Source organism: Saimiri boliviensis, chromosome 13, assembly GCF_048565385.1.
Source record: "Saimiri boliviensis isolate mSaiBol1 chromosome 13, mSaiBol1.pri, whole genome shotgun sequence".
In the NCBI taxonomy this organism is placed as follows: Eukaryota; Metazoa; Chordata; class Mammalia; order Primates; family Cebidae; genus Saimiri; species Saimiri boliviensis.
Genome location: NC_133461.1, coordinates 31653876 through 31681205, shown reverse-complemented (window position 1 = coordinate 31681205; position 27330 = coordinate 31653876). Strand labels below are relative to the sequence as shown.

Genomic DNA, 27330 nt, shown 5'->3' with positions numbered 1-27330 from the left:
CTGGAAATTAGAATTTAAGACATAAGACATTCTGACACAGTAGAAAAGGATGGCAAAGCAGGGAGAGTAACAGTCAATGTAAGAATGAAATTTTAGCAAATTCAGAATCATGTTAGTCTTGCTCAGTGTAAAGTGTTTTCAGTCTATCCTGTATCCCATTGAATTGTGTGACTATACTGATAATTATGAATTATCTGTTAACTTGTATTCTACCTCTAACCATCAGTACCACCCCTACCCAACCATCAATTTCCTGGTTACTGAGAATATATTAATAGTTGGAATTTTATAAAACATAAATTTTAGCCTTCACACATATTTCTAACAATTTTCCATATTAAAGCAAAAGTAAAGTCAAGTTCATGTGACAGGGAAGCAGTGGAGCAAATCTACAAGCTTTCTGAGCAAAGGCCGCTGGACAGCACCAGCAGAAGACTTTGTGGTGGTCCTATGACACAAAGAATTTTTTATATTTCATGCTCTGATGACATCTTACTCTACTTGCAACTATGACAATCATCCATAATTATTGTACTTTAACATTTTCCTCCAAATTTTCCAATTACCACTACTACCTGAATACTTATAACACAGATTTACTTTTTTACTTTACAGAAATTTTCAAACATACACAAGAAAGGAACAAATAGCAAGAACCCATCAATCGGGTTCAATAATTACCAACATGCTGCCAATCTTGTTTCAAATGCTTCTGACCCCAAAGGCAATCTGCCCTAAAACACACACATTTTCTTCTGCCCTTGAGTATTTAAATTCAAATTCTAGACATGTCATTTAACCCACAGATATTTAACATGCATTTCTAATAACACACTGAAAAAAACCCACACACACACAGTATTACAACCCCACAAAAATAACCACAATTTTTAAAAATCACCTAATACCTTGTTTTTCAATTCAGATTTCCCAGCTGCCTCAAAATTTCTTTTCATCTTTTTATTACTGCAAATTTTAAACAGATACAAAAGTAGAGAAAAAAGTATAATACACATATACAGTTAAGTAATTTACTTACCCATGAACAATCTTTACCTACTCTACTCAACCACTACTCCTGATTATTTTAAAGCAAATCTCAGATATATTTTGTTTTCTCCAAATATAGTTTAGTATAGATGTCCTTTTACAGCTTGAATCAGAATTCAAACTAGAGCCCTACACTGCACTTAATTATGTCTCTCAAGTCTCCTCTATTCTATAAACATAACCCCCACCATCTCCAAACACTCACACTTTTCCCCAATGCTGTTGTTCTATTGGACAAACCAGTACTTTTGACCTGAACAATGATTTCACATTCTAGATTAGGTATACTGCTTCCTCGAAGTATGAGGTTTTGTTGCTCTACTTCCCATATATTTTTATATTTTTAAAACCAATAGTTAAACAAGCTTGATTAAATTGGGGCTCAAATTTTTAGACATGAAAACTTTACAGAAAATGTTGCATACTTCATATGGTACCACATTATAACGCACAGAAGGTTGTTTGCCCTGTTTTCAGTGATGTCGATTGATCAGGAGTTCAGGAGATGTCAGCCTGATCCCGCCACTATAAAGTTACCTGTCAAGCTTTGGCATCCACTGATGATAGCTACCCTAGACTCATTATATGATTATGAATTGTGGAATAATGATTTTCTAGTTCTATTACCCTTGTGATTATATTAGCCAAAATGTTTCCATAAAGGGCTTGACCACATCAACAGCTGGTCACCTTGAAATCAATGATTCCCTTTCTTCATCAACCTTCGGAGCAGTGAGTTAGTGCAACCTCTAGTGGTTTATTTTAGTTTAATTATTATAAACACACTTACATATCTGATAGTTTTGAGTCTACTATAGTCATTATTCCTTCCGATGTCAAAATTATCCCTTCTCAGGTAAAGAGGTGCTTCTTCAAACTGGGGTGAGTGTGGACACAAGTATATGTTTTAAAAGAAGAAACGGTATGTCAATTGAGATTTACCATGAGGTAGCCATCAGGGTGACTAACACACAACATCAGGAAACATAAATCCATGAGCTCAGAAACAGAATTTATTAGAAGGGGGCCAGTACTGATAAGTCTTCTGGCTGTACCAAAAGGAACTACTTGGAGATTACTGCCAGCTGAATTACAGCACATATCCTCTCTACTCTTTGGGATCTTTCAAAGAAATATTCTTGTAAACCCTTCTTCCTCCCATCAATCTTATAGTTACACAGGTTTTACAGACATTTCTCACAAATTGTTCAAAAGAAAAATAATTCAGCTTCTTAAAATAACTCCCTAAGCAAAGAGGGCCTTTTTCTTTCCTGTGCCCAATAAAAGCATAAAATGTTCTCATCTGGCTGTCAGTCTGTACACTGGCAGCCCTTGGAGTCAAAGATGGGGGATGGTCTCTTCAGCAGCTTCTTGTCTGTCCACGCTGCATGTCACCATCCCACAAGTCCTGCTATGAGCTACTGTCTTCCCTCCACCAAGGGAAGCTGGAAAACGAATGCATGAAGGTGTTTTTGTAAAACTCATCATCCTGATGTAGGTAAAAAAGCACATATGCTGCTTGCATCACTATTTGATCCTTAACAGTCTAGGGACATGTTACTATTTTCAAAATAATACTATTCCCCATTCCTATGTTTACTTTGTACATACAGTATAGCAGTCAACTGCCATGGGTCCATAAAGACTGGATATTACAGTAATATCATACACATAAAGACTTCCTCCAGGACACAGACAAATGCAAGCACATTCAGAGCTCTAATGGGCAATTCATAACTGTTTCAAGCTTATCCCTCCAGGATTCATGGTTCAATACACCAGGATCATGGGCAAGGAACACCTATAAAACTTCTTTTGTGGCTTGTTGATGCTTCTTAAAACTAGAACAAAGTCCCTGAGGCTCTCCATGGTGGCAAGAGTTCAAGAAACTCCTATAGGCCCACAGGAGCTTGCTTCTGAGGCCAAGGCACACTCATGTAATTCTTAAAAACTGCAGAATCTTGTTTAACATTAATAAAGACTCCATATTTCATTATTCCAATCAACAGCAATTGTGGTTTAAGATGTCTTCCATCAGATGCATGTGAATTTCCTTCAGCTGGTCTATAGGACTTTACCGGGCTAGGGTAAAAGGGCTATTTGGGAAAGGCAGCCATCTGATTTTCTTTGGGATGGTTCTATCAGGGTCAGGCAAGTCCTCCCCACTGCCTTCTGTTTTTGAAATATGTCTTTGCCTTTCTCTCAGTGCTCCATTTCTTCTCCTCCTTCACAACTGCCCATGGAGCAACTGCTGCAGTACCGTGGCTCCAGGGATGTCAGACTCATCAGACAAAGGGTGCTTTATGTAGTAGCCAACACGTTCACAAATAGCCCAATACAAGTAATCAAGGGTTAGTGGGTGCTTTGGGACAGAAATCAGCAGTAACTGAGTAACAGTGCCCCAGAGGAAGTACTCAATTGCCTAATTTTCTCTCCCTCAAAAGAACTGAAAGAGTGACAAACTCCAAGCCATCAGCAGTGGTGCTGTAGACTTCCTACAGGAAGGTATCATCCCAAAATGTGACACTGACTGGTTCATTTGGAAATTCTGTGTAACTTTTATGTTTACACATCTGTAGCCACCACATTTTCCATAGCAATGCCAAAAAGTTTAGGCACAACCTCACACATTTCAGACGCAGCTCCCATCACTAGACAGTCACATGATGATACAGGATAAGTCTCCGAGGTGAGTCCACAGACACCAAAAAGCTCTCCATAGTCTTATCTTTCATCGTAGATAATGGGACGGGCAAATAGCAATGAGCGTCAAAGGTCAAAGATCTTAGCAGCCAGGTGCAGTGGCTCACCCCTGTAATCCCAACACCTTGAGAGACCAAGGTAGGTTGCTCGCTTGAGCCCAGGAATTCAAGATCAGCCTGGGCAACATGGCGAAACCCTGTCTCTACGAAATAAGCCAGGCACACTGTAGTCCTAGCTACTAAAAAGAGATAGGAGAATCACTTGAGCCTAGGAAGCTGAGACTGCAGAGTAAGCCGAGACTGCACCACTGCACTGCAGCCTGCACAACAGACTGGGAGCCTTCTTTTTTTTTTTTTAAGAAAAAAAAAAAAAAAGAAAGAAATCTTAGCAGATCCAAGCAAAGAAAAATGGATACGAAAAGGCCATGAGACAGGTGTACAGGGTTGTGCTGTAATGTCTGATTTTGCCAGGCTTTCTTTCCTACACATGTGGTTACCCACTGGTATCTTTCAGCTCCAAGTAGGGCTGCTTATTCCCTTGGTTCAGATCTTTGTGCCAACTATCCAAATAAAAGAGAGCTGCCAGGCACAGTGGCTCACATCTGTAATCTCGGCACTTTGGGAGGCTGAGGTGGGCGAATCATGAGGTCAGGAGTTTGAGACTAGTCAGTCAACATGGTAAAACTGTCTTTACTAAAAATATAAAAATTAGCTGTGTTTGGTGGCGGGGCACCTATAATCCCAGCTACTGAGGAGGTTGAGACAGGAGAATTGCTTGAACCCATGAGGCGGAGTTGCAGTGAGCCAAAATCGCGCCACTGCCCTCCAGCGTGGGTGACAGAGCAAGACTCCACAGGAGGGCCAGGGGCATGCGGGGGAAAGAGCTCCTGAGAATCTTGTTGCTAGCAGCTAGAAACCTGAGAGACTAAATGTCCCACCTGGGGAAACAGGTCTGGGCCAAATAAGCAATCCTCCCTGACCATACCTACTTAGACTCTGCAATTACCCTTCACTTCCAGACAGTCTCAACGGCTTTCAGTCTCACATGTATCTTTCAAAAAGAGTCAGTCCGTGATGCAGTGTTGCTCAAGCCCTGTAAAATTCACAAAGCAAGTATTTTCTCAGGTCTCTAAGTCCACAGGCTGTGTATGAGACTCCTGACAACAAAGATAAGTCAGATCCCTCTGTCTACAAGACAAGAGTGCCTGGTCACGGCTTTCTTCACTTTGAGACTCAATTCTGAGCACTTGGCCCTGTAGAGCCCAGAGTCCTAGACCATATATATTGTCTGACTTGCTTAGCTACTTAGGAGTATTGCTCATATATTAGTCCAGAGCCCAGTCTTGTGTTCATCAGGGATATTAAACAGCTTCCCCACTTTCTCAATAGTTACAAAGAGCGTCAGCTCTGGTGAAATGACAACTTGGGCACAGTGGTGGAATCACTGCTCTCTTAGAGATTCAGTTACAGTAAATACACCTCCAACTTTGTAGTGCTTGACAAATGTCATGTACTATTTTTTTGATTATGGCTTTGCTGGACTTCTATAGAATGGTGCCTAATTTAATAATGTATTAAAGGCCTCAATGGAAACCAATACATAGTCCAGTTCTACACTTATTATTTTATTATTTTAAGACTTGATTAACAAGATTTGAAGAGTCAAAAGCCATCTATTAGGCCAGAAACAGGCTGTATGCAACCATACTGTATACGTCCTAGGTGCTGAAGCCCAGATACTGCCTCACTGCTTAAAAGGGTTGTCAACCAACTATCATTGCACCCACCCACCACCACAAGTGAATGCATCATCAAGGCCCAAATGGGAATTCTTGATTTCTATAGTCAGCCACTCTCAGCAGCTTCTCCTTTCCCAATGTCATCCACAGGCCAAGCCCAGCTAACCCAGATATCCCACACATGCTATCCTGTACACGAAACTGCCCAAGTCCTCCCCTTCAACTATGCTGTTCGATATGTTCCCAAGAGTGTTTCACAGCATCCTTGATTTGTTAGGCAAGATGCTGCTCCAGGTTCTAGCCAGATGCAGTAGTGCACAACTGTTTAGTCCCCACTACTCAGAAGGCTGAGGTAGGAGGACTGCTTGAGCCCAGAGGTTCAAATCAAGCCTGGGGAACACAGCAGAACCCTGTCTCTTTAATTTAAAAAAAAAGATATTCCAGACTCATCTTTTCCATCTCCTTCAGACCTGAAATAAGCCACTTATTATTTATCCAAGAAACCACAGATCACTCTAGTGGAAAACAGTATTTAATCTGGAGGCTAAAACTGTTCATTGGTATTCAGCTGTCACTGTTTCTAGCCCTTCTCTGTGTTTGTATTAAACTTATATGCAAATCTGGTGAATAAAAAGCGACTTACAGGCAAAGGAAATAGCTTCCCATTTACTTTTATACACAGACTATTTGGATAGTTATCTTCTTGAGGGCAACTTGTTTCTGCCAGGCAAAGTCTGTATTAATAAAAGAAAAAAAGTATTCTTAAATAGTGTGCTCAAACATTCTTACATGTTTTAAAATTCAGCAAGTACAAAATTAAGTTAAGAGAAAATTTCAAACTCACCTCAACTGAACTTGGACTGTATAATCTCTCCTACCACCTGGCAAAAAATCCCTGTTGGAAAGAGAAAAAAAACGGGTTACAAAAGTACAATGAGAATTCTCAGAACAGTCTCACCAGGAAGAAAAAAAGGAAAAGCATTATTTTTATTTTTCTTATTCCCTAAAAGATGAACAATAGACTGCCAATAATACAAGCCTTAATCAAAACACTGTAATGATGACAAACCTGATTTGCTTAACTTCTAGCCATATCTTTATGGCAATTTTAAGGTATTTTCAATGCACAGGAACTTTGAAGATGCAAAATTTATTTCACAGACATCAAACTTGATTAACATGCAAGGAAGCAGCCTAGGTTCTGAAACAGTTTTAATAAATCTATTTGCTTAGTGCATTCTAATCACTTGAAGATTTTTTTTTAAAATACGAAGACCTATTCACTAGATATTTTTATTGATCTCAAGTACAGCCTAAGCATTAGTAGTTTTTATAGCTACTAGGGGGATTCTAATACAAACCCAGGATAAAGAATTAGTGCCTAGAGCAGGCATCCCCAAACTTTTTACACAGGGGGCCAGTTCACTGTCCCTCAGACTGTTGGAGGGCCTCCACATACTGTGCTCCTCTCACTGACCACCAATGAAAGAGGTGCCCCTTCCTGAAGTGCGGAGGGGGGCCGGATAAATGGCCTCAGGGGGCTGCACGCGGGCCGTAGTTTGGGGACACCTGGCCTAGAGTCTCAGCATCTCCATACCATCCAACTTCATAATTATGTACCCAATTAAAGGTACAGAACCTCTTACAATTTCTAGATGATAATCTAATGGTGCCATATAAAATATATTTCAGACTGAACCCTCCAAACTCTTGCCATGCAACAAGGAGTCCAAGGGGAAGCAGCACTGTTTTTCCCTAGGAGCTTGTTAACCCTAGGAGCTTGTTAGAAATGCAGACTCTCAGGCCCCATCCTAGAATACAGTAATAGAATCTGCATGTCAGGCCGGATGTGGTGGCTTACAACTATAATCCCAGCCCTTTGGGAGGCCGAGACAGGCAGATGACCTGAGGTCAGGAGTTCGAGACCAGCCTAACCAACATGGAGAAACCCCATCTCTACTAAAAATACAAAATTAGCCGGGCGTGGTGGCACATGCTTATAATCCAAGCTACTTGGGAGGCTGAGGCAGGAGAATTGCTTGAACCCAGAAGGTGGAGGTTGCAGAGAGCCAAGATCACGCCACTGCACTCCAGCCTGGGCAACAAGCGTAAACTCCATCTCAAAAAAAAAAAAAGAATAGAACTAGAATCTGCATATTAACAAGATCCTCAGGTAACATGTATACACATTACAGTTTTAAGAAGTATTATCCTTAGTCATTGTCATAAATCTCATCAGAGAGAAGATCATTAGAGTGTAGTGCTTTCTTGAGAAGCCTGGAGTACACTGAACCCTCATGTGCTCTAACTGGGCCAGTATTCTCACTGTTCCCAATCCTCTAGCTCCATTGAAAGGCAGTACAGCACAGCAGTGACAACCGCCTTAAGTTCTACAGTCCCAAACCGCACAACATCACACAAATCACGTAACCATTCTGTGCCTCCGTTTCTACATCTGCTAAAGATGGAAAATTACTGCACCAACATCATCAAGTTGCTGTGACAATTAAACATGTTAGCAATACATGTCAAGTGCCTAAATATAAGATGTGCTCAACAAATGGGAGCAGCTGGCTGCTGTGACTGTTTCCATTCCTCCCACTATTCTCCTTACCAAGAGCAGCCTTCTCAAATGGCTATTCAAAACATCCCAATATCCTAGACAATACTGACTTCTTCTGAGCAACCCATTATCACTCCACTCAGAAACATTTCATATTCTGGGCGCTGGAACTTCAAAGACAAATAAAAATAGTATTTGCTTCAAATGATTTATATGCTAAGTAGATAACAGACATATAACACCTAAAACAAAATATGGTAAGTGGTACGGTGCATTATGAAAAGTAAATGCTACAGAAAAAGGGAAAAATTTTGTCTTGAAAGTTCAAGGTTGTTATCACAATTAGTCCAATCAAACTAGAAAACACGGTTTTCACAGCAGTGATTCTGCCTACTTCTGCTTAGTGGCTGCACTAAGAACATGAGTAACTGCGGGTATCTGGTGCACTGATTCCCAACAAAAAGGAAAGACTGAAGATCAACCAGAGATAGATCAGAAACTTGTTAGATGGGAAACATGATTTGAAGAAGGAGAAATGACAAGAGATGAGCCTAGAAAGATGGACAGGAGCATAAAGGGTTTTGAACAGCTCACTAAAGATTTATACTTTATTCTGGCAAGGGAAATTAACATGAACTGGGAAAAACAATGTGCTAAGTATCTTCACAAACATTGTAAGTCATGACCAAGACATCTTCTGACATTCATTTTCTGCCAATCACTGTTCTAGGAACTTTTACATATTGGTCCATCAGATATAAAAGAAGCATTTATTATATACTAGGTACTATAATGGGTTTTAAGATAAAAAATAACAGATGCTGCTTTCATCAAGAAGGTGGCAAATGCAAGCAGTGAAATAAATGCAATGATGCCGTAACAGAACGTGAGTACACGGCACAGTGAAAGACAAAAGACACATTGAGGGAAATCTGGAAAGGCACCACAGGGTAGGTATGACTTGAAGGGCCCTTGAAACATGGCTCAAGAGGCCTGCCAGGCAGAGTATGGAGAAAGAAGACAGGCAAAGGTGCAGAGATGTGAAGCAGCATAGTTAACCTAGGAAACACAAATGGGAAAGCCTACAGAGTACAAGTTGTTAGAGAAGAGTAACAAGATGATTTGAAAAAAAGAGCAGAGCAAGATGTTGAAAAGAACTGCCAGGCAATGGATTGTGGACTTCATGAGGTACCATTAGAGAGTGTTTAAAGCATCAAAAGAGAAAAAACTAAATGGCCTTTAGAAAGATCATATGGTCAGGTAGGAGATGAAAAATTAAGAGACCATTACAATTGAACAGGCAAAACCATACAATTGAACAGGCAAAAACGAAGGCTTGAAGCTGGGTACACTGACTCATTCTTGTAATCCCAACACTTAGGAAGGCTCAGGCAGGTGGAGTTCAGGACCAGCCTGGGCAACATAGTGAGACCCTATCTATATTAAAAAATAGAAAAATTAGCCAGGTATTGTGACACGTGCCTATAGTCCCAGCTAGTCGAGAGGCTATGGTGAGAGGATCAACTGAACCTGGACATTAAAGGCTGTAGTGAGCCTTGACTGTGGCACTGCACTTCAGCCTGTGTGACAGAGCAAGACCCTAGCTCAAAAAATAATAACAGTAATTTAAACTGAGGGCTTGAAAGCTATTAAACATAAATATAACTGAGTGATATTTACACATAAAAAATAGTAGGATTCAATGAATAACTAGGTATCAGAAGGCAGGATACGGGAAGGGGAGTTTCTACGATGGTGTCCAGGTTTTGAAATGCTGCAACTCAAGAGATGGCCGTGCTACTCACCAGGACAAGAAGAGGCAGAGCAAGTTATAGCATCAGTCTCCCAAACCACCCAGTGAGGTGGTGATCATTATTCCAATTTTACACGCTGAGTAAGCGAGGTTTAGTCACCTGTCCAGGGCGTATGGACCTAAGTGGTTGGTTCAGAACTCACTTTCTACTTAGTATTACTCTAAACACCATACCAGCTCCCTCAAAGGTAGAGTTGCATTGCTGAGTTTTCAATATTCAGAATGACAAAGAACAATCTGTGAAGCACAGCAAACTGACAGGATGTGGTAAATGAAGAGTGGGCTATGAAAGAGGCCTCTGTCCAGGCAGATTCCAATGCCATTAGTGAAACGGGGAATACAGAAGGAAATACACTAAGCAAAAATCTCCTTGGGGCCAGTTTGTTCTTTAATTTTGCATCTTTGGTTCCTGGAATACGGTCTGGTCCACAGCAGACAGTCAATAAATATGTGCTGAATGAATGAATAAATAAGATCAAAAGACAAGCAGGTCTGAAGGAAGGCAAGTTCAATTTTAGATGTGCTTGATGTCCTTGTAGGTCAAAGGAGAGACACTGAAAAAGGTGTCTGGAGGGAGGTGTTGGCAATTTTGCAGCCACCATTAAAAAAAAAAAAAAAAGCACATTCATGAATATTATTAAAGAGTAGCAAGAAGAGAATCCCCGACTGATTCCTGAAAATGGGTACAAGAAGTAAATGTGAGGAACTGAGAGAGCATGGTTAAAAATATATTAGTACAAAATGGAAGGAGCAGCACTGAAGCCAAGAAGATAACTGAATTCAATGTTCAATCTTTGCAAGATATAACAGAAAGAACAAAAAAACCTGGACAAGAATGTCAAGAATGTATTCAAGCCTCTAGTCTAGCTCTTACTACCACTACAGGTAAAGGGGAGGAGCTAGAAACACAGCAGTCATTCTCAAGTTGGCTGCATAATGGAAACCTGGGAAACTTTAAAAAACATTCATGTTTGGGTTCAATCCTGAGATTCTAATTTAACTGATGTGGGATAAAACCTGAGTATGTGAAGTTCCTAAAGCTCCCTCGCTTATGCTAATAAGCAGCAAACTTTGAGAACCATGGGGACAGAAGTAGTTAAATGACACAAGAAGCAATCATCTGAATCCACAATGTACAATATGCTAGAGTCAAATAAATCACTTTTTTTGGAAAGTAGACAGTGTTATAAAATAAAGTCTAATGAGAGAAACCAGGGCTCCTTAGAGAACTGATCAATTCCACAGTGTGGCAGACATAACATAAGATAAGCCTGGAGCGTCTTTCAGTGCAAAAAATTAAAGAGTGTTCGAAGTGGGTTTCAGGGAAAGAGGTATATCAAAAAAGCATACGAACCAACCTGAAAGAACTTCTAATAGCCAAAGATAGAACAATTTGAGCAATCAAATTACTATAACATTGGAATATAACCCATAGAACACCTATGAGTCCATGCTGTTATAAATAAATAAAAAGGCTGGGCATGGTGGCTCGAATCTGTAAAACCACACCTGTAAACCCAATACACTGGGAGACAGAGGTGGGAAGATCACTTTAGCACAGGTGTCTGAGTTTACCCTGAGTTTACCCAATACAGTGAGACCCCATCTCTACAAAAAATGTAAATTTTAGCCAGGTGTGGTGTTGCACATCTATAGTCCCAGCTTCTTGTGGGGCTAAGATGGGAGGATTGCTTGACCATGGGAGGTCAAGGCTGCAACAAGCCATGATCAGACCACTGCATTCCAGCCTGGGCAACAGAGCAACACCTTGTCTCAGAAGAAAAGAAAATAGGTCAGGCACGGTGTGTCACACCTGTAATCCCAACACTTTGGGAGGCTGAAGCAGGCAGATCACCTGAGGTCAGGAGTTGAAGACCAGCCTGGCCAACATGGTGAAACCCAGCCTCTACTAAAAATACAAAAAATCAGCCCAGACGTGGTGGAGAATCACTTGAACCTGGGAGGCAGAGGTTACAGTGAGCCAAGATCATGCCACTGCATTCCAGCCTGGGTGACAGAGTGAGACTTTGTCTCTAAATAAATAAATAAATCCATGAATGAATGAAAAGGAGACAGCTCCTCCTTGTAAAAATAAAATAACCCTAATGTAAAAAAGATTAAGGACAACAGAAAATCACTGGAGCACAAGAATGCTTTTTGTCAAAGTAATTGCTAAAGGAAAGATTCACGAGTGAACACAAAATTAATCCACAAAAGTCTGAAGAAAAACAGAATACTAGGTGCCTCATTTCAAAGTATCTCCACAAAATATTTATCATTAACAAAGGAAAAAACAGTAACTTTACAGTGCAGATACCTGGTAGCTAGTATCAGCCAAGTGATGAAGGTTAACATCACCAAAAATAAGACATCAATATTATATTGCCTGATATGGTACCCTGAGAAGGGCACAGAACTTGAGGTATTCTTGCCAAAAATGCACAATCCTCATCTAATCATGATAAAACATCAGCCATACCCCAAGTGAGAAACAGTCTACAGAACACCTGACCAGTACTCTTCAAAACTGTCACGTCATGAAAGGCAAAGAAACCAAGAAACTATAACAGAATAGAATGACATAACAATTAAATGTGATTTGGGATTGTATCTAGGAACAGAAGATGTTCATTAGGTGAAAGACTGGTGAAAATGAATACAGTCTGCAGTTAATACTACTGTACCAATGTTGATTTCATGGTTTTGATCATTGTACCAGGGTGATGTAAGATTTAATATTAGGGTAAACTAAGATGAAAACTATATGTACTATTTTTATAATTTTTATCTAAATAAACATTTCTATAAAATATAAAGTTTTTAGGCCAGGCACAGTGGCTCATGCCTGGAATCCCAGCACTTTGGGAGGCCAAGGCGGGTGGATCACGAGGTCGAGAGATCGAGACCATCCTGGTCAACATGGTGAAACCCCGTCTCTACTAAAAATACAAAAAAACTAACTGGGCATGGTGGCGCATGCCTGTAATCCCAGCTACTCAGGAGGCTGAGGCAGGAGAATTGCCTGAGCCCAGGAGGCGGAGGTTGCGGTGAGCCGAGATCACGCCATTGCACTCCAGCCTGGGTAACAAGCGTGAAACTCCGTCTCAAAAAAAAAAAAAAAAAAAAAAAAGACCAGAGTGGAGAATGTGATGAAACCTCGTCTCTACTAAAAACACAAAAATTAGCCAGGCATGATGGCACATGCCTATAATCCCAGCTACTTGGGAGGCTGAGGCAGGAGAATCGCTTGAACCCAGAAGGCGGAGGTTGCAGTGAGCCAAGACTATACCACTGCACTCCAGCCTGGGTGACAGAGCAAGAATCTGTCTCCAAAAAAAAAAGTTTTAGAAATCTTAGGAGACATGAAAGTCAAAAGTAATACATGAGCCTTGTCTGAATATTAATAATTTGAATATGGGCTAGATATTATTTTATATTAAAGAATTGTCCATTTTTTTTTTTTTTGAGACGGAGTTTTGCTCGTTACCCAGGCTGGAGTGCAATGGTGCAACCTCGGCTCACTGCAACCTCCGCCTCCTGGGTTCAGGCAATTCTCCTGCCTCAGCCTCCTGAGTATCTGAGATTACAGGCACGCGCCTCCATGCCCAGCTAATTTTTTGTATTTTTAGTAGAGATGGGGTTTTACCATGTTGACCAGGATGGTCTCAATCTCTTGACCTCGTGATCCACCTGCCTCAGCCTCCCAAAGTGCTGGGATTACAGGCTTGAGCCACTGCGCCTGGCAGAATTGTCAATTTTTTAGAGTTATTATGTTAAACATTCATCAGAGACGCATCTTAAAGTATTTCTAGGTGATATTATACGACATCTGTGATTTGCTTCAGAAAAAAGCAGAAAGAGGAAGTCAGATATAGACTGACAAAATGCTGATAATTAATGAAGCTAGGTAGTGGGTGTCAAATGTTTACCTCCATTTATTGAGAGGGAGAATTTTACTATTTGATTATACAACTCTGAAAAGGTTGGGGTTTATATATACACATGTATGTGTGTGATCTTTGTATGGGTTTTTTTCCCCCCTTATGGAGGAAAGACTGCAAACAACATTACTTTAAGACTTAAAAACAATGTTTTTTAAGCCGGACACAACAGCTCACACCTGTCAATCCCAACACTTGGGGAAGCTGATACAGGAGTCGATAAAGTGATGGTCGAACAACAATGTAAATATGCCAGTATTCACAAGACCCTCTCTCAAAATAAGAGAATATGACTTTTATGTCTCCTAAGATTTTTTTTTAAACTTTTTTTTTTTTGAGACAGATTCTTGCTCTATCACCCAGGCTAGAGTGCAGTGGTGCAATCTCAGCTCACTGCTACCTGGGCTTGAGCCCATGAGTTTGTTTGCGACTAGCCCAGGAAACATGGCAAGGCCTGGTCTCTACAAAAATAGAAACAAAAAATTAGACAGGTATTTTGGCGTACAGCTGTAGTACCAGCTACTCAAGACCCTCTCACAAAATAAAAATTTTAAAAATTATATTAAGGTTAAATACACATAAGATAAAAGTTACCATAACCATTTGTAAATTTACGTATTTGTGGCATTAGGCATATTCACACTGTTGTTCAACCATCACTAACATCCATCTCCAGAACATGATAATTTTTTTTTTAATCTATTTATTTTGGAAAGGAGTCTTGCTCTGTCACCCAGGTTGGAGTGCAGTGGTGTGATCTTGACTCACTGCAACCTCCCAGGTTCAAGAGAGTCTTCTGCTTCAGCCTCCTGAGTAGCTGGGACTACAGACTTGCACCACCATGTCCAGCTAATTTTTGTAGTTTTAGTAAAGAAGGGGTTTCACCATGTTGGCCAGGCTGGTCTTCCAAAGTGGTGGGATTACAGGCATGAGCCACCGTGCCCAGCCAATAAAATTTTTTTAATTCAAAATAATACCCAGGTGCGATGTCTCATGCCTGTAATCTCAGCACTTTGGGAGGCCAAGACGGGCAGATCACTTGAGGTCAGGAGTTGGAGACCAGCCTGGTCAATATAGTGAAACCCTGTCTCTACCAAAAATATAAAAAATGAGCCAGGGGTGGTGGTGCGTACATGTAATCTCAGCTATTCAGGAGGCTAAGGCAGGAGAATCACTTGAAAACAGGAGACGGAAGTTGCAGTGAGCTGAGATCGTACCACTGCACTCCCATCTGGGTGACAGCGAGACTCCGTCTCAAAAATAATAATTATAACTATTATTTAAATTCTAGTGATTTCTTTATTGACTAGTTAATACATTCACATAGTTAGAACTTTAAAAAGATATATAAAAGGACAGAAAGAGAAAAGACTCCTAACTCTGTCTCCAGCCTCCCAGCTCCTTTCCAGAAGCAGCTATCTAGGCCAGGTGTAGTGTGGCTCATGCCTGTAATCCCAGCACTTTGGGAGGCTGAAGCAGGCAGATCACCTGAGGGCAGGAATTCGAAATCAGTCTAGCCAACATGGCAAAACCCCATCTCTACTAAAAATACAAAAATTAGCTGGGCATGGTGGCATGCATCTACAGTCCCAGCTACTAGGGAGGCTGAGGCAGGACAGTTACTTGAACTTGGGAGGCAGAGGTTGCCATAAGCTGAGATCATGCCACAGCACTCCAGCCTGAGCAACAGAGTTAGACTCCATCTCAAACACAGAAACAAAACCAAACCAAAACAAAACAAAAAAACAAAAAGCAAGACAGAAGCAGCTAATCTTAATTTGTCCAGGATTTTGATACACTTAACCAAATTCTGCATACGCACACATATGCACAAACACATGCCTTTTTAAGGCAACTGAGAGCCTTAAAAAAATTCACTTAAAAATATGTATCTCTAAATATCTACTTACTCTAACCCTCTTCCTTCGAAAGCCCACATAACACTCCAGTGAAGCTTTCCCAAACCACCAAGATTAACAGTGACTCCCTCCTCCTCCTCCTATAAATCAGCTCTGATTTGTCATTACTGAATTGGCTCTTTTCATATGACACCAAGACTTCAAGCGACTTGTAAAAAGGGATCATGCCATATGACACAGTACCTTGTACCTAATAAACACTTGCTAAACGTTGATCTAAAGAAAGGGAACCCTGGAAAACAAAACTAAAGACCAATGACATAGTTTTTGGACATAAAACACATTGGGAACAAACAGTTTCTCTTCAAAGGGGTTCATCCACTTGTCCTTTAATCTATTTTATAAGTAATCTTTCCTGCCTTTAACATGCCCAGGCATGCCTCCATCCACCAAGCTTGTAACCAATCCACACCACCTTACTTTAAGTGGGTAGGTACAAGCAATAAACTTCCTGGTTCTTTGTCCTATTCTAAGTGCTAAATGTAACCAACAGAGATCAGTTTAGATTGTACGGTCCAACCCCAATTAACGGGGGGAGCACAGAGAAACAGGGATGGCTTTTAGGAATAAAATTCCTGCTTTCCTTTGTTGGGTGTGCTCCTGCCACTACTCTGTATGCAAGAAGCACCGCTCTGCAGGGGTATATTGTCTTGCTGAGAAAATTTTTTGGCTGAGAAAACTTTTTGCCTGGGTGCTCGTTTCCTTTGCAACTCAAAGCTCTTATTTCTAACAATTTGGGGGCTCGTCCAGTATCCCATTCTCCTCCAGGGAGGGGTCTCCAATCATCTCTCATAGACAATCAAGAATAGCAAAGTCAAGCCATGTTAGGTAAGTCTGAAGCAGAAAGTGTAAAATTCAAGAGGGGGAAAATTGTTGGGAACAAACAGTTTCTCTTCAAAGAGTTTCAACCCCTTGTCCTTCGTTCTATTTTCTAAGTAATATTTCCTGCCTTTAACATGCCCAGGCATGCCTCCATCCACCAAGCCTTGTAGCCAACCCACACCACCTTACTTTAAGTTGGTAGGTACAAGCAATAAACTTCTTGGTTCTTTGTCCTATTCTAAATGCTAAATCTAGCTTATTGGGATCAGTTAGATTGTATGATCTGACCTCAATTAATGGTCCAATCCCTATTAACAGGGGGAGGATACAGAAACAGGGACAGCATTAGGAATAAAAACCCCTGCTTTCCTTTGTTGGGTGTGCTCTTGCCACTGCTCTGTATGCAAGAAGCACCCTTCTCCGGAAGTAAATTGCCTTGATGAGAAAACTTTTCATCTGAGTGCTTGTTTCCTTTGCGAATCCAAGCTCTTATTGCCAAAAAATATGATTTCTCATTTGTTCTATTTTATTTGTGTATTTATTTGGTAGCTGGTTTATTACTATCCCAAAGATTGCTGTAAGCCAGTCTTTCTATCTATGTACTATGCTTTGGGACTTTACAGAGTAAGATTACAAAATCATTGAGATTTTTGTTGAGATATGTAATTTTAATAAAAGTGATGTGATTAGGCAAAGAATCTAAAGCTGGGTCCCAGAGTCTTCCAAATAACAGTGCATCTTCAAGAAGGTAGGTGTTCAAAGCAGCTGCATGATCCATAAATCTGGATCTGCCATCTTGGGAGACTGACAATTCACATGATCATCTATTAACAATTCTGAGGCACTGCGAAAGGAGGAGCAGCAACATGGCAGCTTAGGGACTGGTGACCCTCTGGATGCTAAGTGTGTAGAAGACCAGTTCGTTCAGCATTATCAACCCAACTCAGGAGAAGCTGACACCTGTACCAGTGCAATTCATGCAGCAGGTGCAGCTTGCCCAGTGGCAGAAGGCCCTACCACAGAAGTGGACCTGGAACATCATGACCAGCCTAAGCATCGAGGCCCTGGTATTAGCTATTTACGGATACACCTTCTACCCGATTTCCCAGGAGCGTTTCCTAGGTGAGCCAGAAGACAATGCCAAAGCTGCCTGAGCCCGAGCTCTGTCGAGGGCATCAGGATTCTAATCTGGATGAGTATTGGACATCTCCAACCTGCTGGAGCCCCTTCACGTGGTAGATGATACCCCATGATCCTGTAGAAATTGAATCCTGCTCACAACATTGTTGGCCTTCCTATTAACCTTAGACCATGACTAAGCCTAAGAAACCAGAGACTTATCCATTTGGACACTGTCAAAAGAACAGAAGTTTGCCCATCTCACACCTGCTGTGTACAGTGACTGAGCCCTTACAGTTTGTTTCCTTGTTTGAGAGGTGTGCATGTGACCTTGGGTTTTCCCAAAGTTTCTGACTTTGTGTTTTAGCCCCTTCACCTTTCCAGGGATGCAACTGTTATGGGATTAAGCATGGTAGCTCCGTGCAGTGTTAGAATCTAAAGTGGAATAGAGTCAAGTTGAGAATAATAAACTGAATCATTTCTCCTGGGGAAAAAAAAAAAAAGACTGTAAAAGGTCCAGCTGTAAAGAACTTAGGTAATTATGGGCAGGCACAGTGGCTCATGCCTATAAATCCAGCACTCTGGGAGGCCGAGGAAGGCAGATCACTTGAGGCCAGGAATTCAAGACCAGCCCGGCTAACATGGCGAAACCACATCTCTACTACAAAGACAAAAATTAGCCAGGTGTGGTAGCTCGTGCCTGTAGTCCCAGCTACTCAAGAGGCTGAGGCAGGAGAATCCCTTGAACCCAGGAAGTAGACGATGCAGTGAGCCAAAATCACACCACTGCACTCACTCCAGCCTAGACTACAGAGCAAGGCTCTGACTCGGGGAAAAAAAAAAAAAAGAATTTATGTAATTAAGTACAGAATTTTCCAAACTTACTTAACTGCAACAATCTTATTTTTAAAAAGTTCTTAACATTTCAGAGTGTTCTAATGAATAGCTGAAAAGGAAGTAAAGACCTCTAACGTACTCAATTCCTCACCACACCTGGCTAATTGTTTTATATTTTTAATACAGATGGGGTTCCACCACATTGACCAGGTTGGTCTGGAACTCCTGAACTCCAGTGATCCACCCACCTCAAGCCTCCCAAAGTGCTGAGATTACAGGCATGGGCCACCACAACTGGACTTCTTTTTAAATATTTTTAATTGGAAAGCTGTATGCTATAGGTTTCCTTTCTTCTTATCTCTCTTAGTTCAACTGCTGTTTACAAATGGTCTACCAATACTTTTCATAATTGTTTTAATATTTCTACTAATTTTTTGGTCAGGATGACTATACAGCTGTCTTTCTCCAAAACTGCCTCAGTTTATGTTCATATCCCAGAATAATTATTAGTAATGTTTACTTTCACCCTCAAAAATGCCCCAGTTTGGAATGCTAAAGTTTATGAACACCCTATCTTTGGGCTGTTATTATAAATTCTTTTTATATTGCTTTACCTGGAATAATTTTTTTTTTTTTTTTTTAAGACGGGGTCTAACTCTGTCACCCAGTCTGCAGTGCTGCAACACAATCACAGCTCACTACAGCCTCGACCTCTCAGGCTCAAGTGTTTCTCCCACCTCAGCTTCCTGAGTAGGTAAGACTCATTTTTTATTTCTTGTAGAGACAGGGTTTTGCCATGTTGCCCAGGCTGGTATGAACTCCTGGGTTCAAGTGATCCTGCTACCTCCCAAAGTGCTAGGATTACAGGCATGAGCCACCATGCCCAGCCCTGGAATAAGTTTTTCATTTAAAAAAATTATCTTTTAGGCCAACTGACCACACCATGGACGGCATGGTAACCTCTGCTTATTTTTTATTTTTTTATTCTTCACTGTCCCAGTTGGAGGTAACCTCTATGACCTCCAGATGAGTTCCTGGCACTAGGCAGTCTGAAGTAACTGGAAAACCACAAAAGGAGAAAAAATGATCAACCCCTGCAGTGCCTAATTAACTTTGAGACATTCTTCTACTGTTCCTTAATCCCACCTCAAGTGATTAAGGCAACTGGACTTTGTAACCGACCTTGGTCAACCTCATGACTCCATACCCTACGACTCACTCCCAGCTTGCAAAAACTGCCCTGAACTATAACTTTCCACTGCCTACCCCAAACCTATAAAATCAACTCCTTCCCTATCGCCCTGCACTGACTCTGTCAGACTCAGCCCACCCACACCCAGAGCATTTAACATTTGGTGTCAAAATCTGGGATGGAGGAACTCCTTTGGGAGACCAAACCCCTTGTCCTTGTTCTCCTTGTGCTCCCTCCATGAAGAGACCTACCTATGACCTAGGCTCATCAGGCCAGCCCACAGACCCACTCACCATCTTCACATCAGGTAAGCGGTTTGCCTTAACTCTTCTTTAGCCCTTCTCGATACCTGTCAACCTTCAATCTCCTTTCAGTTTCATTTTCCTCTTCCTTTCAGTGGAGACAAGAAAGACAGGACTTTCTGTGAGGTTCATGACTGGAAAAAATCCTACACAGGTCATGGAACCAGGAAGACAGTCTTCCCTCAATGACTGATCACTGAGGAGATGTCTGCTCTGGTCATTCATTCACACTCGAGGGTGACAGATCAAAGAGGGGGACGCCCCCTTTGACTGATTCACCCCAGGTACAGACCAAGGTTTAGTATGAGACACCTGCTAAGCTGCTTGATCGCACATTCACTTTTCCTGTCTCCATCACTCTTCTTAAGCTATGGGCAACCTCCCACCTGCCATTCCTCCCTCCTCTCCCTTAGCCTGCATTCTAAAAAACCTCAAACCTCTCTGGCTATCACCTGACCTAAAACCCAAGAGTTTTATTTTCTTCTGCACTACTGGTTAGCCACAATATAAATTGGACAATAGTTCTAAATGGCCAGAGAATGATACCTTTATTTTTCTATCCTGCAGGATCTAGATGACTTCTGTCATAAAATGAGAAAATGGTCTGAAATTCCCTACATCCAGGAATTTTCTTAACAATCCAACCCCTCCTTACTCTTTGCTCTCAAGGCAACCCGTCCCAAATTTTCCTTCTCTCCCTTCTGTCCGCCCGTCCTGCCTCTGCCAGTAACTCAGAATCCTCCTTGTCCCTCAACTCATCTGAACTTTCTCCTCCCCGCCTGTCTAATCCAGACCCTAATCCAGGCCTTAACCTCCCCCTAGAGCTTCCTTCCTCTTCCTCGGCCAAAACCCACCTCCTTATGCCCCTCTTGTCACTTCCCCACCTCATACTCGGTCTTGCTTACAGTTTAGTCCTGCCTGAGACTAAGTCCTCCACCCCGCCCATCTATTCTCACTTGAGTGAGAATTGTGAGTCTCGTCGTACTCAGGAAGCTGAGGTGGCTGAAGCCAAAGGCATAGTAAGTGTGCATATTCCTTTCTCTTTATCTGACCTTTCCCAAGTCAGCCAATGGTTAGGCTCCTTTTCATCAGATCGTCCAAGTACTTAACATCCCTACTTCTCTACTCTACATTTCCCTCTGAAGAATGCTTAACATGCATTTTATCATCCAATCAGCCCCTGACATTAAATAAGCTACAGAAATTAAAATATGACCCTCAAACCCCACAACAGGAAGTAATCAATCTCACCCCTTCATGATTCTCAATAATAGGGAAGAAGGCGACCGGTGGCACCATATCTCAGAACTACAGATGCTTGCCTCTGCCTTAAGACAAACCTCAGCCTCACCACTGCCTCACAAAGACTTCAAAGCGACCAGACTGCAGCGTCCAGCCACCCCTCCCGGACCTTGCTTCAAGTGTCGGAAACCTGGTCACTGGGCCAAGGAATGCCTGCAGCCTGGGATTCCTCCTAAGCCTTGCCCCATCTGTGCAGGTCCCCCACTGGAAGTTGGACTGTCCAACTCAAGTTGCTGCTCCCACAGCTCCTGGAACTCCAATGCAAAGCTCCTGGACTGAATCTTTCCCAGATCTCCTCGGCTTGGCAGCTGAAGACTAACACTGCCTGAACATCTCGGAGGCCTCCTGGACCATCACGGACGCTGAGCTTCAGTTAACTCTTATGGTGGAGGGTAAGTCCGTTCTCTTCTTAATCAATATGGGAGCCATTTGCTCCACACTGTCTTCTTTTCAAGGACGTGTCTCTTTGGCCTACTTAACTGTTGTGGGAATTGACAGCAAGGTTTCCAGGCCTCTCAAAACTCCTCAAGTCTGGTGTCAATTAGGCCAGCACTCCTTTCCACATGCTTTTCTAATCGTCCCCACTTGTCCAGTTCCCCTGTTAGGCCAAAATATCCTAGCAAAATTGTCTGCCTCCTTAACTATTCCTGGGCTACAGCCGCACCTAACTGCACCTCATTGCCGCCCTCCTCCCTGAGCCCACACCTCCCTCGATAGCTCCCCCAATGTGTCCCCTTAAATTCATGGGTGCAGGACACCACCTCCCATCCCTTGCTACAAGTCACTCACCCCTCATCAACCACTTAAAACCTAACCACCGTTATTCCACCCAGCACCAGCACCCCATCCTACAACAGGCTTTAAAAGGCCTAAATCCTGTTATCATTTATTACAACATGACCTTTTAATTCCTACAAACTATCCTTACAATTTCCCTATCCCACCTGTCTAAAAACCAGACAAATCCTACAGATTAGCCCAAGCCCTCCATCTCATTCATTAGATCGTGCTTCCCATCCACTCAGTTGTACCAAACCCCTATACTCTTCTATTTTCCATACCCACTTCCAGAACTCACTATTCTATTCTTGACCTGAAAGACGCCCTTTTTACCATCCCCTTATACCCCTCATCTCAGCCTCTTTTCACTTTTAATTGGACTGACCCCAACACCCACCAGTCCCAGCAGTTAACTTGGACTGTTCTTCCCCAAGGTTTCCAAGACAGCCCTCATTACTTCAGTCAAATCCTTTCTCAAAACACTTTTGCTTCTGGATACCAGGTTTTGCCCTACTAGCCAAACCACTTTATAAACTTACAAAAGGGAACTTAGCTGAGCCCATAGACCCTAAATCCTTCCCCCACTCTTTCCTTTTGTTGGTTAATAAAGGCCCTGGAAACGGCCCCTCCACTAGCACTCCCCAACTCCTCCCAACCCTTTTCCCTTTGCACAACAGAAGTAAAAGGCTGCGCAGCAGGGTTTCTTACACAAAAGCCAGGCCCACAACCAGTGGCCTTCTTGTCCTCACAGTCCTAGGCTGGCTGTCATGTTTACGCACAACAGCTGTAATACTCCCAGAGTCGCTTAAAAGTACAGGTTACGCCCCACTTACTCTCTATACCTCTCACAGCCTCCAAAATTTAGTTGCCTTTTCACACCTCACACACTTACTTTCAACCCCTCGCCTACTCCAGCTTTATGCACCCTTTATTGAAACCCCCATGGTAACCATTGCTCTCGGACCTGACTTAAACCCAGCCTCTCACTTAATACCTAACACAAACCCTAAACCCCATGACTGCATCTCCCTAATCCATATAGAATCTTCCCCATTTCCCCATATTTCTCTTTTTCCTATTCCAGACTCAGACCACACATGGTTTATTGATAGCAGTTCTCCAAAGCCCAGTCAGTTGGCACTGGCCAAAGCTGGTTATGCTGTTGTATCCCACTCATCTATCAAAGCTGTCACACTTCTCCCCTCCACCACTTCTCAGCAAGCTAAACTAACTGCCCTAACCTGTGCTCTTACTCTTGCCAAAGGACTACGTGTTAATATTTATACTGATTCTAAATATACCTTCCACATCCTACACCACCATGCTGCCATATGGGCAGAAAGAGGTTTTCTTACTACACAAGGGTCCTCTATTATCAATGTCCCCAGTAAAGGTCCTCCTTAAGGCCACTCTCCTCCCAGCCAAGGCTGGAGTTATCCACTGCAGAGGACTCAGGATTCAAGCCACTCCTAAAAAACTCACAGGGTATAGCCCCTTTGAACTCCTATATGGCTGCACCTTACTGCTTGGGCCTAACCTTATTCCAGACACAAGTCCTACTGGTGACTATCTTCCAGTCCTCCAACAGGCCAGCCAAGAAATCCACCAGGCTGCTAATTTCCTCTTACCCATTCCGGATACCTGGCCATATGAAAACACCCTAACCAGAAGGTCAGTCCTAGTTAAAAGCCTAATCCCTCAGTCTCTGCAACCTCAATGGACAGGACCCTTCCTGGTAGTCTACAGCACCCCAACCACTGTCCGTCTACAAGACCCTCCCCAGTGGGTCCATCATTCCAGGATAAAGCTGTGTCCATTAGACAATCAGCCTGAATCCTCCACATCCTCCTGGAAGTAGCAAGTACTCTCCCTCACTTCTCTTAAACTCACCCATATCCCCGAAGCGGAAGAGTAACCCGATATAAACCTAACATACCTTTTCCTTTCTTTTTTTTTTTTTGAGATGGAGTTTTGCTCTTGTTACCTAGGCTGGAGTGCAATGGCGCGATCTCGGCTCACCGCAACCTCCGCCTCCCGGGTTCAGGCAATTCTCCTGCCTCAGCCTCCTGAGTAGCTGGGATTACAGGCATGCGCCATCATGCCCAGCTAATTTTTTGTATTTTTAGTAGAGACAGGGTTTCACCATGTTGACCAGGATGGTCTCGATCTCTTGACTTCGTGATCCACCCGCCTCGGCCTCCCAAAGTGCTCGGATTGCAGGCGTGAGCCACCGTGCCCAGCAGAACATACCTTTTACTTTCATTAGGCATCTTTTTCCTAACACCACTACTACTTAACGAAGTCACCCCTACTTATACCACACCTCAGAAAGTCTCTGTTTGAGTGGTTACTTATAGATACTACACACTTCCTTATATATCATGAAAACAAAAGCTCTCCCTCCACACAGTTACCCCACTAAACCCCACTACAACCTTTAACAGCCGCAGCCCTTGCTGGTTCCTTTGGTATGTGGATAAAAGACTCCAACCACCCACCCTGCAGAACACTTTCTCATCTTTTCAGTTTATACTTCCAGTTCTGCCTAAGCCAAGGACTTTTTTTTTCCTCTGTGGTTCTTCTTCTTACATCTGCCTTCCTACCAACTGGACACTTCTACCCTAGTTTTCCTTGTTCCCAAAATTCAGTTTGCCAACAGAGACGAAAGCCTCCCTGTTCCCCTTGTAGTCCCGACACAAGTGGGTCATTCCATTGATCCCCTTACTTGTAGGGTTAGAAATTACTACTGCGCTCAGCAAAGGCACAGCAGGCGTTACCACTTCAATTGTCACCTTCTGTAGCTTCTCTAATGATTTCTGTGCTAGCATTGCAGAAATAACTCAATTACTATCCCTTCTTAAGTCTCAAGTAAATTCCCTAACTGCAGTTGTCCTCCAAAACTACAGAGGTCTTGATTTACTTACTGCTGAAAAAAGAGGTCTTTGCCTATTCCTAAATGAAGAATGTTGTTTTTATGTAAACCAGTCTGGCCTCATATATGATGCTATCAATAAATTCAAAGACAGAGCCCAAAAGTTTGATAATCAGGCAAATAATTATTCTCAACCTAGCTGGCCACTCTCTAACTGGATATCATGGCTCCTTCCACTAGCAGGCCCCTTTATACCCATTTTTCTCCTTCTTCTATTCGGACCTTGCCTTTTCCGACCTAACCTCTCAATTCCTACAAAATTGTATCCAAGCTATAACCAATCAGTCAATACAACAAAATGCTCCTTTTAACAACCCCACAATATCAACTTTTGCCCTAAAATCTCTTGGCAGTCTAAATTCTTTCCCATTTTTATGTTTCCGTGCTGCCCCCAATCCCACTCAAAAAAGCCCTGAGAAACATCACCCCATCACCAGTCTGTGCCAGCCTTCCTAATATGCCACTGCCCTTCACTCTTCATTTCTTTTTTCTTTGTATTACAAATATAAAAAGACAGGAATGTAAGGCCAGCTGACTGTGCCGTGGATAGCATGGTAACCTCTGTGACCTGCACGTACACTCCAGATGAGTTCCTAGAACTAGAAAGTCTGAATTAACTGGAAAACCACAAAAGGAGAAGAAATGATCAACCCCTGCAGTGCCTAATTAACTCTGAGACATTCTTCTATTGTTCCTTAATTCTGCCTCAACTGATAAAGCAACTGGACTTTGTGACTGACCTTGGTCAACCTCGTGACTCCAGAGCCTATGACCCCCTCCCAGCTTGCAAAAACTGCCTGGAACTGTAACTTCAGTAACTTTCCACTGCCTACCCCAAACCTATAAAACCAACTCCTATCCCACCACCCTGTGCTGACTCTCTTTTCAGACTCAGCCTGCCCACACCCAGGTGAATATACAGCCATGTTGCTCACACAAAGCCTGTTTGGGGGGTCTCTTCATTCAGAGCACACATTTAACAAAGACATTCTGAGGTTTTATTCAAAGGCTAACAATTTGTTCAAATAAACAGTATTAACTAAATATTTGGCTGAGTTTATTCAAAGTATACTACCCTTTCATAAGAGAGGCAGGTTAACTGTTATGGACTGAATGGTGTATCCCCCAAATTCATACACTGAAGTCCTAACCCCCAATGTAATTATATTTGGAGAAAGGGCCTTTAAGGAGGAAATTAAAGTTAAATAAGGGCACACGGTAGGTCCCTAATCCAATATGACTGTGTCCTTACAAGAAAAGGAAGACACCAGGGATGCACTAACACAGAGAAAAGGCCATCTGAGACATGTGAGCCAAGGAGAAAGGCTTCAAGACAAATCAAACCTACCAACACCTCGATCCTCTCAAGACAGAAGCCTTGAGAATTTTGAGAAATAAAGTGTTGTTTACACTGTCCAGTCTGTGAAATTTTGTTATGGCAGTCCTACAGGTGAATAAACCAATATTCATGAGAAATACATCCAACATTCCTCTTACCTGGATATGCATATCTCTCTAACTTGTTGAGGTGTCAAAGCGAAAATAAAAAACTTCTCTTGAAATCGCTGAATACTGCTTTGAACTGGGAAGAAAAAAAAGAAAGATAATATTTCAATAACAAATCCAATGCTACAACCACCTGCAATAACCAGGCATTTCTTAAAAAGTGCCTGCCAAATTCTGAAATTTGTAGTTAGAAGTACTAAACTACATTCATCTTGGAATCATGAGTAAAATCACTACAAAGGGGCTTCTTTAATGTTAACTAAGTAACCATTCTTTATTCTAAAATATTAATACAAGCCAGGCAGTGGCTTATGACTGTAATCCCAGCACTTTGGGAGGCCAAGGCAGGTATATCACCTGAGGTCAGGACTTCGAGACCAGCCTGACCAACATGGAGAGACCCCTGTCTCTGCTAAAAATACAAAATTAGCCCAGCGTGGTAGTGCATGCTTGTAATCCCAGCTACTCCAGAGGCTGAGGCAGGAGAATCGCTTGAACCTAGGAGGCAGAGGCTGCGGTGAGCTGAGATTGCGTCATTGCACTCCAGCCTGGGTGACAGAGTACGACCCTATCTCCAAAAAAAGAAAAGAAAAGGAAAAATGGTCCTTGTATGTATTACTGCCCACAGTTTTCCTGCTACATGAACATAAACAAGATGCCACTTGAATATCCAATGTCAGAGGGGTTCAACCGTAAGTTATACCAAGTCAGACATATATTAATCCTATTAAAATATTCTCTTATTTAAGCACAGGCAGTTTATTATAGCAATTATCCTCCTAGAAATCATGTCATAAAATGGTTTATGTTT

At 42.1% G+C, this 27330-nt stretch overlaps 1 protein-coding gene across 11 annotated transcripts in view; it reads right to left on the bottom strand.

Moving 5' to 3' along the window:
• Positions 1–27330, bottom strand: part of PIAS2 (protein inhibitor of activated STAT 2) — a 139363-nt gene that overhangs the window by 54308 nt on the left and 57725 nt on the right. For all 11 annotated transcript variants that reach the window (XR_012513109.1, XM_039463628.2, XM_074383513.1 and 8 more), the window contains 3 exons: positions 26511–26595; positions 6336–6386; positions 6135–6225 (listed from right to left, as the gene is read on the bottom strand). Coding sequence is in view for 10 of the 11 variants with exons in the window: in XM_039463628.2 (XP_039319562.1) it covers positions 6135–6225; positions 6336–6386; positions 26511–26595 (227 nt within the window). In the remaining variant the exon portion in view is untranslated. The remainder of the gene's footprint in view (positions 1–6134; positions 6226–6335; positions 6387–26510; positions 26596–27330) is intronic.